General features: G+C 42.0%; 1 protein-coding gene across 1 annotated transcript in view; it reads right to left on the bottom strand.

Moving 5' to 3' along the window:
• Nucleotides 1–18,669, bottom strand: part of LOC122811525 — a 1,751,548-nt gene that overhangs the window by 754,646 nt on the left and 978,233 nt on the right. Inside the window, exon 8 of the mRNA XM_044083457.1 lies at nt 10,168–10,261. Coding sequence (XP_043939392.1) covers nt 10,168–10,261 — 94 coding nt within the window. The remainder of the gene's footprint in view (nt 1–10,167; nt 10,262–18,669) is intronic.

Genomic DNA, 18,669 nt, shown 5'->3' with positions numbered 1-18,669 from the left:
AAGTAAGATGATTCCTGCACACTTGGGTTAACTTTATGGTCATGGACACACGATGAGACAGAATGGACCACTGAACTGTCAGGGTCCCTTGGAGAACTCACATGTGATATCTGGCAAAAGGGACAAAAAATTGCAGCTGCCATCAAGCCCAAGGTCCGGAGGATCAAGTGAGCCAATGGGTGCCATAGATCCAAAGAGAGAGACCTGATCTTGAATTAACTGCACTCTGCCAGAAGAGTCAGTGCTGCCGTCTCCAATACAGTGTCCAGTTGACCATGATGAACTCTAGATTTTTGCTCTGCACTAGATTGAATTTCTAAATATTCACTGTGATGCCTAGAGACTGGAAAAGACTGAGGACATATCTGGTGGCCAGCGATAGTTGATGCCTCATAGGCGCTGTGAGAAGCCAATCATCCAGGTACAGAAAGACTTGGAAACTCTGCAGCCAGAGATGAGCTGCCACCACTGCCATACATTTGGTAAACACCTAAGGGGCTGTGGTGAGCCCAAAGGGCAGGGCTCTGAACTGGTAATGACTGACCCCAACCAAAAGTGTAAATGTTTCCTGGAGTGTCTGTCGATCTTTATATGATAGTACAGGTACTTGAGATCAGCTGAGCACACACAATCATCCTTGCACAGAAGAGGCAGAATTGACTGAACAGTGAACATCCAGACCTTGGACTTTTTGACAGATATTTAACTTGAGGTCAAAAATCAGATGAAGGTCCCTGGTCGTCTTTGGCACCAAACAGAAGCTACAGTAAGTTCCAGACTCTCACTGTCATAGGTAGGTACTAGGCTATCAGCCCTAGGGCCTATACAAGCCTAGCCAAAAAGGTACACTGGCTTTTGCCATCCAAGAACATTATTTTCCTGTGCCACTGTCGAGCAGAGCCACAGAAGTGATCCCCGGGGTGAATTTCCTACTTCCCATCCAATCATCAAGATTTTTCTTGAAGAGTGTTAATGAGGAGCTTTGTTTGATATAGATAGGTAGGTAGTTTATTCCAGAGTATGGGAGGTCTCTGGGACAGGAATCTATCCCTCCGGCATGTTCTTTTGGGACCTCTTTAATGGCTCTTTTGTCAAGAAGGTCTTGAACCTTAAAATAGGCTAACTCCTTCTGGCAGGGTGGAACATCTGGTAGAAACTTTCAAATTGAAGGGGGCTGTGAAAAGGGAATGGAGTAACCCCATGGAAATAATTCTTAGCACCCACTGATCGGAGGTGAGATTTGGTCAGAGCTAGTGGGTGAAAGGAGAGTTGACCCCCACCTGTCTCCAGGCCAGGACAGTCAGTGTCTCAAGAACACTGAAAGGGCTTCTCAAAGAAGGGTTCCTGGGAGCCCTGGTTCTGTGGACCCCTTTGTCCACAGGACGGCTTCTGCCATTGAATCCCCTCCCCGGCTGGCAGAAGAGGATTCCTGGGAATCCTGAAAGGAGGACTGAGTCCTCTGGAATCAACGTTTCTTACTTTCCCTCTGGGTCTTAGAAAGGGACCACTGGGGAGTAGAAATTTTGATCCCTGCCGCAGATAGCATCTTGCCTTCCTACTTGCTGTGGGTCAAAGTATCCTTAACAGACAGTCCAAACCAGGTGGAGCTCTCAAAGGGGACACTAGTGAAAGACACCTTTAAGGGCTCCGCAAACCTGCAAAGGCGAAGCCAGGCATGCCATCAAATAGCAATGCTGGTGCCTGCCACTTCAGTACTGCAGAGGCAACCTCTTGAGATCAACATCATTGAAGCATTACCCAAAGATGTTAGAGTAGACAGCCTTGGAGAGATCAGTTTGAGCCTCTCCAGAGGCAACAACTCTGACAGAGAAGTGGCAAGTTCTGAAACCAAATCCCTCTGAAGTCGGGTGAAAAGGGCCAAGTAATTAATTGCTCTCAGTCCAAAGTTAGCTGAGGCAAACACACGCTTTCCAAAATGGTCAGTCGCGCAGGACTCCCTGTTCAGGGGATAGACTGAGGAGCTTTGATTAGCTTGCTCCTTCTTAGTAGTAGTAGCCACCACAATAGCATCAATAGGGACACCTTTGCTCCAAAATGTTCTATCCTTGAGAGGACCAAGGAATTTGTTGGCATTTTTAGGCACAGGTTCCACCACGTCTGGCTCCTTCCAAGCCCTGCTAGCAAAAATGTCCACAAGGTCATCAGTGGGGGGGGGGGGGCAGGTAGGCCATCCCAAAGGTCTTCAGGAACACGGATTCCTCCGAAGACTGGGTTGGGGAAGACCAACTGCCTCTTTGCTTGAGAACTTAGAGGATGTCTCTGAAGGACACTTCCTCAGGTGGAAGTCTGGGGATCAGTCTCCCTCCTCAAAATCCGTGTCCTCAGAAACTCTCTGGGGGAGTCCAAATGCCTCCTCTTACACGTTCTCTTCTGAGGTGATTCCTCCACGGTAGGCTCAGGGGAGGACTTAGAAGATATGGGGACTCCAAGTGGGGCAGTGCAATCTTGAAGGTGCTCATGGGAAGGCTGACCCTGGAAGAATGAGGAGGCCTTAGCACCCAAACTTGAGATAGGCTGGGGAGGACCTAGAGAAGGAGGAGGGGTAACTGCCAAGCTGGAGAAGGTCCTCTCTACTGTCTAGAAGGCCGACAGCCTGGATGATGTCCATCTCCAGTGGCTAGGGCCACCTGGGAAGGGAAGAGACACCTCAATGCAGCACAGAAGCCCCTTGACGATATCAGCCCCAAGCTGTCCAGCTCCAAAGCCCCCAAGGGAAGGGAATGGTTTGAAAAATCTGGACCTGAACCCACCCCAGGGAACTCACACAGACTTCTTGGAGACAAAGCGCAGCCTGGTCCGAGGGCAGTGGAACAGAGCCAGCCAGGGACCCAGACGGTATCGAGAAGGGGGAATTCCCAACACTGTCTGCCTCTCGCTAGAAATCCCCAGGTCCTGACATTCCAAAGCTGGATAGCTTGAAAGAGGAGAGTGGAGACCTACAGATGGAGACCCCTCTGATGGAGGGGAAGGCCTCTTTTTTGGTTCCTGAGAGGGCTTGGAGGAAGAGTCCAAGGTCAGAGGAGCATCCTGAGCCAAACCCTTCCGCAACAGCTTACTGCAGGGCTCCATGATGGCCCTGGGGTTGAATGCAGTACAAATGCCGCATTCAAATTCCAGCTGTGCCGACCCCAAGCAATGCAGACACTCCTTGTGTGAGTTGGAACACAGCATCTTCTGACCTCATAAAGAGCATCTTTTAAATCCGGAAGGTTTCTCAGTCATGTAGACACCATACAGGCAAGCTATAGTCAGACTAACCCCAAAACAAAATAAAAGGAGAGAAAGTTTTTTTTTAAACTACCCTAAAGGGAAAAAAGGGCAGGAAATGGTAGTTACCAGAAAGAAGTGGAAAATCTCAACTAAATTAAAGCATTTAATATATATTATTTATTTTACATTTGTTTACTGGGAAAGTCCGACTGGAATGAGGTCCATTTACAGCGGAGGCCTGGGGAGAAAAGCTCCACATCAAATAATATGTACACTGGCAATTTTACAATCAAAAGATAAATCTTACAATCAGTAGAAAATTTACAATGGTTTCTTCCAAGCATAGACCCTGGATAGCAGAAATTGGGAGAGAAAAACTCCACATTCACCAATGCTATCAAAAGAAATATCGCAGAAGACATAATTTAAACATAGTAGGCCATGTATGGCAGTGTTTGGCTACTGTATTAATGAGAAAGAGAGCAGTGAAGACAGGAATGAAGGAAGAATTGGCGGAGAGGAGGAAAGCATTTATGTGATGCAAGGACAGAGCCAGGATTGCAAGAGGTGCGACTGAAGTAACTTTTTGAACAGTAAGATAGATAATGCAGAAGAGAGATTTTGGGGGAGGTTATTCCATTTCCTAGCGATTGTATGAGAGAAAAGAGCTTTCCCTGCAGTATTGTTGGCTTTGGATATACAGAGCAGGGTTTTATTGGATGAGCGTAGTGGACGGTTTGCTGAATATTGGTTTAGTAGTTGGTTTAGGGCTGGAGTTTTGTGGGGATTCTTTAGTATGTTGAAGGTGAGCACTAGTTGGTGGTAACTAATTAATTGAGGGAACTCTAACCACTGTAGCTCCTTTAGGGCAAGACAGTGGTAGCTTCTAAAAGTAGAGTTATTGGCGAATTTTGCAATCTTATTGTAACATGATTCTAGTTTGTATAGGTATATCTATATATATATATATATATATCTATCTATCTATATATATATATATATATATATATATATATATATATATCTATATATATATATATATATAAACTTAGAAAAGGAGACAAAACTGCAATAAAGTAGCCACCTATCTGCAATGAGCCAGCCTGAGTATGGATCACATCCCAAAGCCTTTCAACAGCAAACAAGATCTGAGGATCAGAAGGTTGCAAGGGATTGTGGGAGAGGAGGAACTTTTAAGCTCTGAGCTCTGGATCTGTCTGAGAAGTTGCCGGCTCGGATCCAAGGTCAGATCTATGACCCATCTGTGATGGATAATGACCCGAATAGCTTCAGATCAAGTTATTTTATGTCAGAGAGGATAAGGTACTGGGTCAGATTCCCCTGATCTTTAATATATGGGACAGTGTTGAAATAGTTCCTAAATCAACTGTTCAATAATTTATAGCAATATAATGAAGTTACGAATCAGCAGTAACAGAGTATAATTTTTAAACTATGAATACCTATAGCACTTGGTAAAGCATTTATGGCATAGGTGGTGGTAACATCTTCCAAATAAGTAGCAATTAAGTAACTAAGCAAGCTTCCCAGTTTACTTCTATTGTCAAAAAATACATTTATTTTGCTTTTACATTGGGGGGGGGGGTTCATGGACAGGCAGCAATTAAAGTCAGTGTTAAACTATTTTTGCAGAGAAGACCGGACGAGAACTAAATACATTATGCAAAATCACTGGGTTAGGGTATGACAGTAATAACCAATGATGAGTCTTTGGATTGTACAGTTTTTACAAAGTTCACCGCTTTGACCCCATGGCTGAAAAGCAGTACCTGTGGGTAAATATTACAGAACAAATATCATACCACTGACTAACTGTATAATTAGTCCTCCCAGTACAGCTGACTGAAGGCACACAGTCTTCACATAGAAAAAGCATTACACCCCTCCCAAACACAGTAGGACTTTTCCCTCCTATATCCAGTTTTTTCACTTCCTGCATTCTCTACTGTCCTTCTACAGCAGACACCAAAACATGCCAACATTTATCAAGTCTACTAAACATTCCTCATATCCTTTGATTCATTTCATCATAAACCCCCCCATTAAAAAAAATCACTGCTTTTGTCTTCTGCAAGTAACTCATGGCATACCATCCTCCACGGTTTTACTCTCTACACTTTCACCGATCCACTCCCATATACACAAACCCTATCCCTCTAATCTCGAGGCTGATCTACCCCCCTCTCTCACCAAACTCACACACAATACAGACTTCTACTTACAATACCTTCTCCTTAACTGCACTATCTTTCTCTAACGCCACTAAACCTCAGTATATTCCCATCCAATATTCAGACCACCCATCCACCCCCTCTTTTCCCAAAACCTCCAACACTATCTTTCCTGGATTTGTTTTTCTCAGTCTGTGGTTAGGAAGCAGGTGTGAATCACCCACAAGATATATCGTACAAGTCCTCTCTCATGGCAGGCTTCCCACTCATCTTCCACACATTTTCCAAACTCCTCATCTCTTCATTTCCAGCTCTCTCTGAACCAGCAGTTCATCAATCTGTCAAACCCTATTGTTTCTTTGAATTTGTGAGCTTGATTACTCTTCCTATGTGCCCTTTATTCTGACATTGCCATTTTTCTACCAGTGTGACTATTTTTCCCAATCACTCTCCTAGATCCATTTCTTTTTGTCCCTGAGAAGGCCCCCTTACACTCTTGCACATAAGACAAGACTTCCAAGACTGAACTCTCAACCTCATGAATGCCTTGAATACCACATGCTCCCTGGGCCAAAAAATCCTTAATCAGTCTTAACAGTGCCTTAATCTCCAAGCATCTGCATAATCTTCAGAGTTATTCTGTTTTGGCCCTCAATATACTTTCCTAGCTTAATCCTTTTCTTCAAACTCCTCTGTATTTCCCATTTATCCTCCCTCTTTTTATAGGAAAGAGGGAGGATAAATGAGAAATAGAGAAGAGTTTGAAGAGAAGGATTAAGCTAGGAAAGTATAGTGAAGGTCAAAAGGGAAGAAGTCTAAAATTATGCAGATAATTGGAAATTGAGGCACTGTTAATATACTACTCTCAGTTTCTGGAAAGGAGACCTTCCTATTCTCTGTTCCTCCCACAGCACCCACCTCATATCTTCCCCATCTGACACAAAATCTGAACTAGTTACTAGCACCAGCCTCCAAAAATTACATATACCTCATCTCCCTCCACTGCCTGAACCTATCAAGCTCTTTCTCCTAATGGTGGCTTGTTTGTTTCACTAAATAAACTATTCCAGTTCTTGTTCAGCCTCTTAACCGCATCCATTTTTGCAAATTCATAGAATGTGTCTCACCTAACATCAGACAAGTATTATTCCTGATCACTGCTATCTTGCCTTTTAGTGAATAAACTTTCTCATCTTATTTATGTAGGATTTCACCAACTCTTTCTGCCAAATACTTACTGTTTTTCTCAGGTATGGATACATCTTTAGCCCTAGGTTCTTTTCTTTGCATTCTCCTGATCACAGTCACCTTCAGCTTTGGACTCCTGCATGGTGGTGTTAAAGCATTCTGAAAACACCCACCAATATTCACTGCTTCCAATGAATACTGTGAAGTCATAGCCCTCTATACATATCAAAATCTTTCCTGCATTAAATACTGTCACTTCCTTCCTGCTTTAACTACTTCAACATTAAGTGTAGATCTTTTCTTGGACACTCATCTTGAAATGCCACCGTCATTGTCCTCTCCACTCTTGCTGATGGAACCCTAAGCCAAAGGCCATAAAAATTATCATGACCAGTTGCTACCAAGGGATTGAAACACCAGAATCAATGAAATGGTAACAATCAGGGGGCTTGTGCTGCATCTCCAAGACAAAGAAACCAGGCAGATGCTACTACTTCTCTAGCTCTGTTTTACTGGTGAAACCACAGCAGATAAGAGCCAATTCTTAAAACTTCTTAGGGAAAGAGAAGCAAAGAAAAATGCCAATGAAGAGGACATTAGAATGGTAAAAGGGCTGGGGCTGTTCTTGCAAGAAAAAAAGAAAGGAAACAGGAGAGCTACAGTTTTAACAAAAAAATGATTAAATGAACTGTGTGAAGAGAATTAATGGAATAGCAACAGGAAGGTTCAGTAAGACAAGTCCAGAGTTCAAAGTAAAGGAACAAGCTTAAACTAGGGTTGCCAGGTTTCTTTGTGGCTAAAACCGGACTAAGGTCACGCCCCTTGCATCACTCATAACTCCACCCATTCCCACCCCTCTCCCAACCATGCCCCTCCCATTGTGTGACATGACGGTGACATCAGCTGAACAGAGGGAATACCCTCTTTTTCTGTTCTTGATGCCTGATTTCAGCCGATTTCTCCCCAGTTGCCATAAACACTGTTCAAAACTTTCAGTGTGCATACTGTCTTCTTCTTTACTTCTACAGTGATTACAGATATTTTGATTTAATTTAAAACATTTATTTCAAATTTTATAGTACAAACCACTGATACACATTTGCTAAACAAAGCAATAGTCTCGCAATGAAAACAGACGTAGCATTAAAACTACGCTGCCTTTAAATCTCACATTCACCAAAACAGCATTGTACATTGTTTTCCAAGTTTAAGATAACATTTTAAAATGTTATAAGAAATTACACCGTATTAACAACAATCATATCTTACATCAATAAAACAGACCTGAAAATGTATAGCATGGTCTGAAAATACATGTTTAGTATAAAACAATATATAATGACACAAATGGTCTTGCAGCTTTTGAAAAATGAACCTATGCATTTTATAGAAAGCTACAGAGCATATGCTTAATGTGGATAACTAGTGGATGGTCAGAAAACTAGCAGGGTCATCAATTTACATACCTTTGCTATACCAATCTCAGTATGTCACAAATAATTAACCACAGCTGACCCTCAATTATAGAGCATTATATCAAAATAGTTAGTAATATTAACAGGTGAGATACTATGGCAACAGGTAAGTTTGCCCTGTTTTATCATTCTAAAATATTTTAACCACATTCAACAGCTTTAAGCAATATCATTTTAAAGGAATTGCAATAACAAACTTCCTCTTAAGTTAATTAAATTTCAGATTTGCTCCTGTAAATCTATCTAATACAACAGTAAGAGCAGTATGGAAATGAATGTGATAGGTTAGATAATACAAGGAGAGGATATCCATTATAAAAAGCAGTAGACACAGAAAGGTTAGAAAAAGGGTGAAAGAATGAAAAGAAAAGACCAGTAAAAAAGAAGGCAGCAGAATGCTGCATTACAAGCCTGTTAGTGTGTCAGAGTCTGAAGATATTATGCAGGATAGTATGGTAAACAAAAAACACAACAGCTACTCAGAAACAGATGTAATTCAAATAAGAAACAATACAGTAGCTAAATAATTCAAATGCAGTTCAGAATAAATTCCATTTGGGCAATAGTACCAATCAGATCAAATATCACTTGCAAAATGCACAGTGAACAAGCTTTACTTTAAACATGATATAAACAGTTGCAACATTAAGAGACTGGGCAGCAGTTTACCACATTAAACATCAACAAAAATGCAGTTAGATATACGCAGAAATAAAAAAAACCCTATATACAAAGGTAACAGAGCAAGCAGTTGGCTTATTATAGGACTAAATAGATTAATCTGCCTTTACACCGGGACTCCTGCAACTAGTACTGTTATGCTTTTCTCAAAAAGAATACTCCATAGTAGTACACAACAACTAACATCGCACTTTCTTGTAGAATGACTCAGTTGCTCTCCTTTTCATAGCAGCGGCAGCCTCACAAACACACACACACACACACACACACACACACACACACACACACACACACACACACACACCCCTACCCTCCCTGAATTTGTCCAACCATTCATTGTTGTTGTGGTCCGCTGTGAAGTCCAAACTCCAAACGTCTTCTGGAGACTGGAATTCAAATTCCACTGCGCGGTCGGAAGATGAAGATGTCATGTAAGCAATTTCAGTTTCTTCTGCATCAGTGTGTGCAACCAAAAGCAAAGGATGTTCTTAAAGTAGAACACCCTTAAAAAATTTTTTTTTTTTTTAATTAAATGAAAAGATTTTATTTTTTCTAGACAAGAAAAGGCAGTCGCCATTTTCCAGACAACGTCCCTTATTTCTGGACAGTCCGGAGTCAGGTAATGGCTCTAATTATAGCCAAAAAGCACACCAGGACTAAAGGCAATAAGGAGGGGAGAGAGTAAAGATGGCATGGAAGAACCGCTTGAGACCATGTCAGTGGCACAAAACCCGGACTTCATGTGTCCGGTTTTGAATAAAATTTGTAACCGGACAGTCCGGTCAAAAACCGGACACCTGGCAACCCTAGCTTCAACATGTACACAAAATAATATTCCAGAATAGGGAGTAACGAACAAATGGAAAGGGATTGTGAACAGCCTAACACAAAGCTAAAGGACAAAATGTTTTAAAATGAAAAATGAATGGTGAAATGGGAGTAAAGCAGAAAGGTGAAAGGAATCAGTAGGTTGCTAGCTGTGAAAGTCAGGTAGATTAAACAGGCCATCACAGTCTGTATGAAATCATAAAATGGCAGACAATTAGCAGTTACAATCTAGTAAAGGACAAATACTGACCAATGGCAGCAAATAAATGAAGTGTATATTCAGTGAAGTAGTCACACCAAATATAGTGCTGGCTTAAAAAAGATTTTCTACTTTGCACTGCAAGCTTAGCCCAAACAGTAAGGACTAGCTGAAAGATTTCAAAAACACTAGCATTTTTCTTTAACTACTGAGGAAATCTCTGCATTCCTGTGCTACACAGCATATATTAAGTGGTATATGCCATCCTCTATGTATCTGTACATACCCGAGAGAAACTTACAAGCAAAAAGCATTTTCCAAAAACAAGAGAGTACTTCAATGTGTGAAAATCATTGTGACAAAATGTCAGTACCTTTTCTTTGCTGTGTATTCTGAAGTCGGAAAGTCTTCCTGTGCTTTGCGTTTTGATGGCAATGAGGTCTCGGTCACAAAGCTTTCTGTAATTTCTATGAAGGAAAAAAGAAGTTATGTTCTTACCATAATATTCCATCTGTGTTGTTTATCTTCATTCAGTTCATTACTGATGGGGTCTCGGTTCCGTCCTTGGAACTGACTCAGTCGATATAACAAGCTCGTGCCAGCCAAAAAACTCTCAAGCTAAGTCTTATCTATAGTGCCCGTCTTCTCATCTCCTCAAATGGAGTTTGCCCGTAAATATAGAAAAACAGAGGCTTTATCTGAGCAACTGCCTTAGCAGGTAACCAGTACCAAATCTGAACCTCCAGGAGTCTTTCGGAAGGGGGTAGGAGGGTGGGACATAATGAATAAATGAACAACACAGATGGAATGTTATGGTAAGAACATAACTTTTTTATCTGATGTTAATCTTCATTCATTCCTTACTGAGGTGACAGAGTCCCTAGCTACTTTATGTCCTGGGAGGCCCTATGGAAGGATATTCCTGAGCACCATTGAGCCAAAGGATGCTCTTCCCCTAGAGACCAAGACCAATTTGTAATGAGTAATAAAGATATGAGGTTTTGCCCAGGTGGCTGCTGCGCAAATGTCATCCATAGAGGCTCTAGAATAAAAGGCCACCTAAATGGACACTGATCTGATGGAGTGAGCCTTGACTTTAGTTGGTAGAGGTATTTTATTCTGTTGACAGACAAAAGTAATGCAATCTCTCAACCACTTGGATAAGGTCACTTTGGAAACTGACCTGCCAGTCTTGGACCTGAAAAGGATAGGAACAGCTGGTCCGATTTCCTGAATGATTTAGTTCTGTTTAAGTAAAAACGTAATTGTCTATGAACATTTAACAAGTGTAAACGATATTCTCCTTTGTTAGAAAAATCTCGGAAGAAAACTGGCAAATCAATGGACTGGTTGAGATTTGACTCAGAAATAACCTTGAGCAGAAAGGAGGGATTAGTCTGAAGTGATACTCTCTCTCTACGGAAAAAGATGTATGGGGGATTTACACACAAAGCTTGTAACTCTAATATTCTCCTGGCGGAGGTGATGGCTGTCAGGAATAAGGTTTTCCATGACAAATATTTCATATTACAGGTGGATGAAGGTTCAAATGGTCGACAAGTTAGAGTTTGTAAGACAAGTGTCAAATTCCAAGTGTCAAATTCCAAGGTTCAATAGGGGATTTAACAGGTGGTCTCAAATGTAAGACTCCCTTTAAGAAGGTTTTGCATAGACTGTGGGACATTAATGAAGAATCATTAAAACCATTATGAAAATTGGAGATAGCTACTAAGTGAACTGTAATGGTAGAGGCCGAGGCCCCTGGTTGTAGTAAAGTTGACAAGTATTCCAAGACTTTATGGACCAGGGCTGAGTCGTCGTCTATTCCTTGGTCTTCAGTCCAGAACACAAACCTGTCCCATTTACTGCGATAAAGTTTCCTGGTGGATGGTTTATGAGAGATGAGAAGTATCCTTCGCACTGGGGAAGATAGGTTATTCTGCCTGGCAATCAGTGGAAGTGGAGAAACCAAGCTGTCAGCTTCAGATTTAGTACATCGAGATGGACCAGCCCCTGTGGATGAGACAAGAGTCCTGGGGTTGGATCCAGTCAGGCCACAAGAAGGGAAACCAGACTTGATGGGGCCAAAAAGGTGCAATGAGGATTACCCTGCTTCTCAACCACTGCTCTTTAAAAACAGTTGAATCAGAGGAAGGGTAGGGAAGGCATAAAGCAGTCCCAGGGGACAATAGTGTATCAGAGCATCTCTTGGCGACTCCCCTGAGGGGGGGTGGGATCAGGGAGAAGTAGCTGCTGAATTTGTGGTTTGAGGGAGAGGCAGAGAGACAGCAGCAAGGTTGGCCCAAACAACAAAAGATTTGTGCCGTTATTACAGAATTGAGACACCACTTGGGAGGCATCAAAATGTTTCTACTCAATTTGTCCGGAATCACATTAGAACTCCTGGAAATGTGCATTGCTATCAGAAAGCGGATGGAATCTATCGCCCATTGTCACAGTCTCCATGATTCCCGACAGAGGCTAGGATCTAGTTCCTACTTGCTTGTTGATGTACCAGACTAATGACATATTGTCTGACTGAATAGCATTGTCCCTGATGTAAGGATCGCTTGAAATGCTTGCAACGCTTGAGGCACTGCCCTCAGTTCTAGGAGACTGATATGCAGATTGGCCTCTAAGGGGGGGCCAAGACCCTTGGATGGTTCTTCCTTGAAAATGCCCCCCCCAACCCCATCAGGGAGGTGTCTGTGGCCTTGGGTTGAGGAGGTGAAAAAGGGCGGCTCCATAACGCTTCTTCTGGTTTCATCCACCAACTCAGATCTTGTATGCAACAGTTGGTTATGCAAATCAAATAAGTTATTGGGAGCATTATTATAGACCGCTGATAGGCTAGGAGCCATTGAAGCAGCCTCATATGGAATCTCACCAATAGAAACAGTGTGATCGTTGCCACCACTGAACCCAGAAGATGTAAGACCAATCAGGCTAGAACTGTTTCTTGAGAGAGTATCACTTACAGTTGAGATCTCAATCTTTGCAACCTGTGCTGAGGTAGTGCAACTAGGCAGGATTTTGTGTTAAACATCGCCCCAATGAATTGCAAGTATTGAACGGGCACTAGGGTTTGACTTTTCATGGTTTATAGAGATGCCTAACTTGTTAGTTTTAAAGTATGGCTTGAAGCAGTAGACTCTTGGTTGGAGCGGTAAAAAGCCAATAGTCTAAATATGGAAACACATGGAATACTTGCAATCTCAAGTGAGCTTTTACTACGGCCATGCATTTGGTGAACATCCTGGGGGCTGTGGTGAGACCAAAGGGCAGTACTCGAAACTGGTAGTGATGGTCTCCCAGCCAGAAGTGGAGAAACCTTCCGGATCATTTCTCCATTTTTATGTGGTAATACGCATCCTGAAGATCTATGGTGCACATCCAATTTTTCCAAAAAAAGAAGGATAGACTGAACCATGACCATCTGGAATTTTGTCCATCTGACAAACTTGTTCAAGATGCTGAGATCCAAAATTAGCATCCAGTCCATTGTCTTCTTTGGCACTAAAAAGAATCTTGAGTAAAACTCTGATCCTATGTGGTCTGGTGGACTGTTTGGATGACTTTCTAGCAGCTTTAGAATTTCTTGTGCTGCCCTATCCCTTGGACAGGGTGGAATGTTGGGGATTCACCTTAGAGGCCATGGATGAATGTCAAACGGAATATGGTAACCTCTGGACTAATCGTCTGCAGCCTAAGAATTTGTAGTTATTGAATGCCAGGCCAAGTGGTGGACAGAGAATCTTCCCCCGACTGCTTCCAGAGGTAAGTAATTGGCCCGGTCTTCAGGAGTGCTGATAGGGTAGCCAAGTGAAGGAATCCCTGGACCCTTGTTTTGCGGGCCCCCTATGCCACGGGATGGGCATCTTCCCAAAGAGATCCCACACAGTGTATCACAAAAAGCCCTTGGGATTTCCTGAACCACATCTTCCCGCCTCTCTGATTCCTGGTGTCAAATTGTTGAGGGGCAGAAAAACACACACCCATGGCAGACAGGGTCTTTCCATCTTTCTCACACCTGGCTAGTGTGTCTAACCTTTGGGCCAAACAAGGAAGACTAATCAACAAGAGCATTGATGAAGACTTGAAGGGGTCCGCAAAGTTACATAAACATATCTAGGTGTGACGTCTCATAATGCCTAAACTCGCAGATCTGGCTTCCCCCTTGGTTATATGGGTGATCAACCTCATGGAGGAGTTAGAAATGGACTCCAGGGTGGCAAGCTATGAGGCAACTTTGTCACGTACCTCATCAGACAATGCTACTGCCAAGGTTCTTGAAAGGTCTGTAATCAGGTTCCTCTGAAGACAGATAAAATGTGTCAGGTAGATCAGCAAATGTATGGCAAGGGTCGCTGAAGTGTAAAACCACTTCCCTAGTCGGTCTATCGTCCAGGACTCCCTGTTCAGAGTATAGACAGTTTAACTCTCTTCTGCAAGTTCTTTTCTAGTGGCCGCTGCCACCACCATAGAATCTACTGCCAAGCATTTGGACCAATGAGGGTGATCCTGTGGAGGAAAACATTTTATCCAGCCTCCTGAGAAATGGCTCAATGGTGTCAGGGGCCTTCCAAGCGTGCTGCAAAATGAGCTTGACTAGTGACAGCCTGCAAGAATAGAGATTCCTCAGTAGGAGGGTTTGTGGGATTCCAGTCACCCCTCTGTTTCAGCATCTCTAGTAGGTCTCCAAATGAGACATCCTCAGGGGGTGACTGTGAGGACCCTTCTCCCTCATCGTAATCTGTATCTTCTGTGATGGATTCCTCAGGGGAATCTATGTGGTTTCTCTTGCATGTTCTCTTATGGGGTGGGACTTCAGGGGGACCATCTGAAGAGTGGGTACCCTGAAGTAGGGTTTCTTGCTGCTCTTGTGACCGATGTCCAAGCATAGTGGGCTGTGTCAGCTGCATACCAGAGGAAATATGAATGTCTGGTTCTGACACCGAAGAGGTGCAACTGCAAGCTTGCAGAAGAGACAGCCCTCTCCATCATCTGGAAGGCAGGCCCACCTGAAGAGGCATGGGAGCCCGGAACAGAGAAGGACAACTTCGGAATATGGGATCACATCCTGCTCCGAAGAGCCCACCTCCAGGGTTATATCCCCGAGAGAACTAGGAGCTGCCAAAACAACTGGAGCCATAGAGGGCACTGTAGAAAAAAAATCAACACTGAACTAGAGGTCACAGTGCCAACAGGCCAGCCACAGTCCTGAGGGTGGATCGGCTCTGAATGAACTGAAGTCCACAGAGTAGGCAATGGAACCATGGAATGGAGCATTCACAGGAACCGAAGAAGTTGGCACTGGGATAGGCATTGGTAACAGAAGGCTCCAAAGCCTGAGGAGAGGTTGAAGGAGACATGTTGGAGTCTGTGCAGAAAATCCCTCAGCTCTGGCTGGGAGAGAGGTCTTGGTTAGGTTCGGGATACCTCTGGCTACTAGGAGCTGATCAACATGCCTCACTACATTGAGTTCTGAAAGACTCCTGGTTGAAGGGGTGGATATTCCTGAAGGAGAGTCATGCCTTTCGAGAAATGAACTGTATTGCTGTCCAAAAAAAGTGTCAATGGACAGGGAGTATCTTCTCCTGGCTAGATTTTCACTTTTCAGCAACGTGGTCGAAGGACCCATGTATTGTGAAAGTGAGGGAGTGAACAGATTTGGAGGGCGATACTATTTGTTGCTGCCAAAAGTTTGTCTGGTACAGAGGGAATTATCGGTACTGTAGCAGAAATTATTCTGTTGGTTCTGAAGAAGGTGCTGACATCAGACTGTAGAGAGAGCTTCAGGTTGTGGTGCCGAGAGTGTCAGTGGTGACATTTTAGGCAATTAAGACTTTGGTTCAGAAATAGTCTTAGAAGACTTCAGTTCCTTATAACTAGAAGAGGTCCCAACAGAGTGACTCCTCTTTTTACTGTCTTTCCTAGGAGGAGTTGAGACCTCTGCCTCAGATAGTGCCTCAGAAAAGGGAGCTTTCAGAACTCCTTTCAAGATTAATTTATTTTTATGTTCTGCTAAAGTGCGAGAGCTGAACCCTTTATTGAGTTCACAAGGTGGCTGAACCTGAAGGTAGGGAATTCTGAGACAGTAGACACATGAGATGCCCATCCGAGTTGGGCACCTTTCTCCCACATTTTTCTTTTTATCAGACATTATCCAAAAACAAAACAAGTCACAACCTTAATGTACAATTTGAGTCAAACACCAAGAATAGGCAAGCACACCGTTTTGAAAATAGAAATTTTTTTTTGAACAAAGAAAGGTAAGAAAAGGGGAAAGGGAAATGAATATCAACAATGGTTTGAAAATTACCACAGCAGTAAGGGTGGGGCCTGTACCAACAATGGAACTAAGAATACCAAAAATGGTAAGAAAGGGGGGAGAGCCACTCCAGAAACAAAGAGTAAGCAAAACTATCAACAACTAATGAAGTAAAATATTTATGAGACTACAGAGAATTTTAGTGAGAAAATACAAAAAAAAATTCACTACTTAGCTGAGAGCTGGCTTGACACGTCTTGAGAAGTAAAAGGCAAATGAGATCTGGTGAGATAAGGAGATGGGCACTATGGGTAAGAGTTAGATCAAGAGTTTTTTGGCTGGCTCAAGCTTGTTATATCAGCCGAATCGGTTTCGAGGACGGAACCAAGACCCCATCAGTAAGGAATGAATGAAGATTATCAGATTATAGCTTAGATACTGAATTAAATTTTACAGACAAGATCAGAGACTAAAGAAAACCTAAATTACACTGCATATACTGTTTTGTTAACTTTAATACACATGCATTTCTAAAAGTAATACTTTAAATACACTAAAACAAAATCTATAGACTAGTCCAGTCTTATTTTCCCTTCAAGAAAACCTCAGATAAACACAACACATTCCCTCTTCTCATCCATGACCCAACCAATCTCTTGCCAGGGTCATAGGTTACTAGATTATCACTATAGCCCTTAACAAGCTTAGCCACACATCCCAAACCATTTGTGTTCCACGTATCATGGGCATCTATATGGAGGCATGTTAGTAGGGTAATAATTTGTTGTACGGGTTTACCTATTAGGCTTTTTAGTCTAATGGGTGTGTAGTTTCCTGGGTCAGTTGATGGTCTGCCTTTGTGTAGGGGAATGACTGCTACGGTCCTTCATTCACTTGGAATGTAGCCTGTTTTCAAGGCTGCAGTTGAGTGCCACAAGTGGTCCTGATAGTTAATTATCCCAGACTGATTAGACGGCCACCAAGGATGTTGTCAGGATACAAGGAGGTGGTGGTCTTTGCTTTAGCGACTGCTATCAGCACCTGGTCCCTCCTAATAATTAAAGGTAGTACACTGGAGGGAATTTTACCTGGTGGAACCAGGGAGGAGCTGGGGGGGGGGGGGTGAAGTTTGAGCTGAATTCATCAGCCAGTAGATTTGCCTATCACCCTGAAAGGTGAAAGGGTTACTGTTTACCACCAGTTCAGCACACTGCTGTGTGTAAACATTATAGGCCTTGGGACTGTTCTTAGCCTGCAAGCCTAACCTGACCTCATAGCTAGCCTTGTTGGACTTCTACAACTAAGCAAGAAGAAAAGATCTAAATAAGAGAGCACTTGTCTTTAAGGAAGTTGTTCTTCTTAATTTGGGCCATGAGTTTTCTTTTACTATATACCATGTTTAGCTGAGTAGTGGGGTTTGTTTTTCATGTTTTTTTTTTAGGTTAACTTCTAAGTTTACATAGAGACTCTGAATAATTCTGCATAGCTAGCTGTGGTGTCAAGGTTAAGAGGAGCCTTGAATTTTGGCAAAATGTAACTTAATAGGATGTGGTTTGCCTTAGAACAGTTCCTGTTACTTGTTTAGCAGTGTTTTCTTGGTTGATATTTACTTCAAAGGAGACAGCTTTGTGATCCAACTTCACTAGAGAGAACGTATGTTTGATCCCTTGGTTGGACCATGCAATAGTTGTTCCAGGGTGTTTGTATTAAGTTCAGGAAGTAAAGACTTCATTAGGGAATCTTGTGAAGTTGGCTAAAATGTTTTTGAATAGGAGTTATTAGCAATTGGCTTTTTCTGATTTAGATAAATTACCAGATCATTTAGATAAAACGAGTATCGATAAAAACACAATATTTTAAAGATGAGAACAGGCACAAAAATACAGCTTGTTTGTGTTTTACAATAATTTATCTGATTAAATAGTTTCTATTATTAAAAAGAATTGGGGGATATTTAAGAACGATGCCAGATTGAGTAAGTGTGTGTTTAATGTTCCTTTGTTTTCTTAGCATAAAGGTAAAAGTATAGCAGACATTTTAACTAACAGATAATTTAATTTTACACACAAAATAAATACACTGGGATTCTAAAAGGGGGGTACAAATCCTTGCGGTGAATGTACAATTTCTCCATTTATTTACAACACATTTGATACGATTTAATGTTAGGGGAGCACATAATTGCACAAGTTATACAGTTAGGTGTCCATGTAATTTGTTTATATAGGCGAAACGAAACACGTTTGCTACTAGAACAAAGAACATATAAGAAAGCTACACAATAATTTTAAGGACAATGCTTTGGATTGTCATTATAATGATTTTCATAAGAAAGATTTAATGAATTTTAGTTACTGTACTTGTGCAGGCTAACATGTTTAATGGATATGATATATTGGTTAAAACAGACTGCAATAGTCATATACTTCAATAAATCAGTACAGAATAAGTTACATCAATGTTTTAGTTGGAAATGTGATCTTGTGTTCTTAACTCATTATGCCGTCATAATTAAGTGCGTCTTAAGTATTTTATAGACACATACACATCTATCCATATATATATATATATATATATATATATATATATATATATATATATATA

This window comes from Protopterus annectens, chromosome 1.part0 (assembly GCF_019279795.1).
Source record: "Protopterus annectens isolate FY-2018-M chromosome 1.part0, PAN1.0, whole genome shotgun sequence".
Classification (NCBI taxonomy): Eukaryota; Metazoa; Chordata; order Ceratodontiformes; family Protopteridae; genus Protopterus; species Protopterus annectens.
This window is presented reverse-complemented; position numbering and strand designations above follow the sequence as displayed.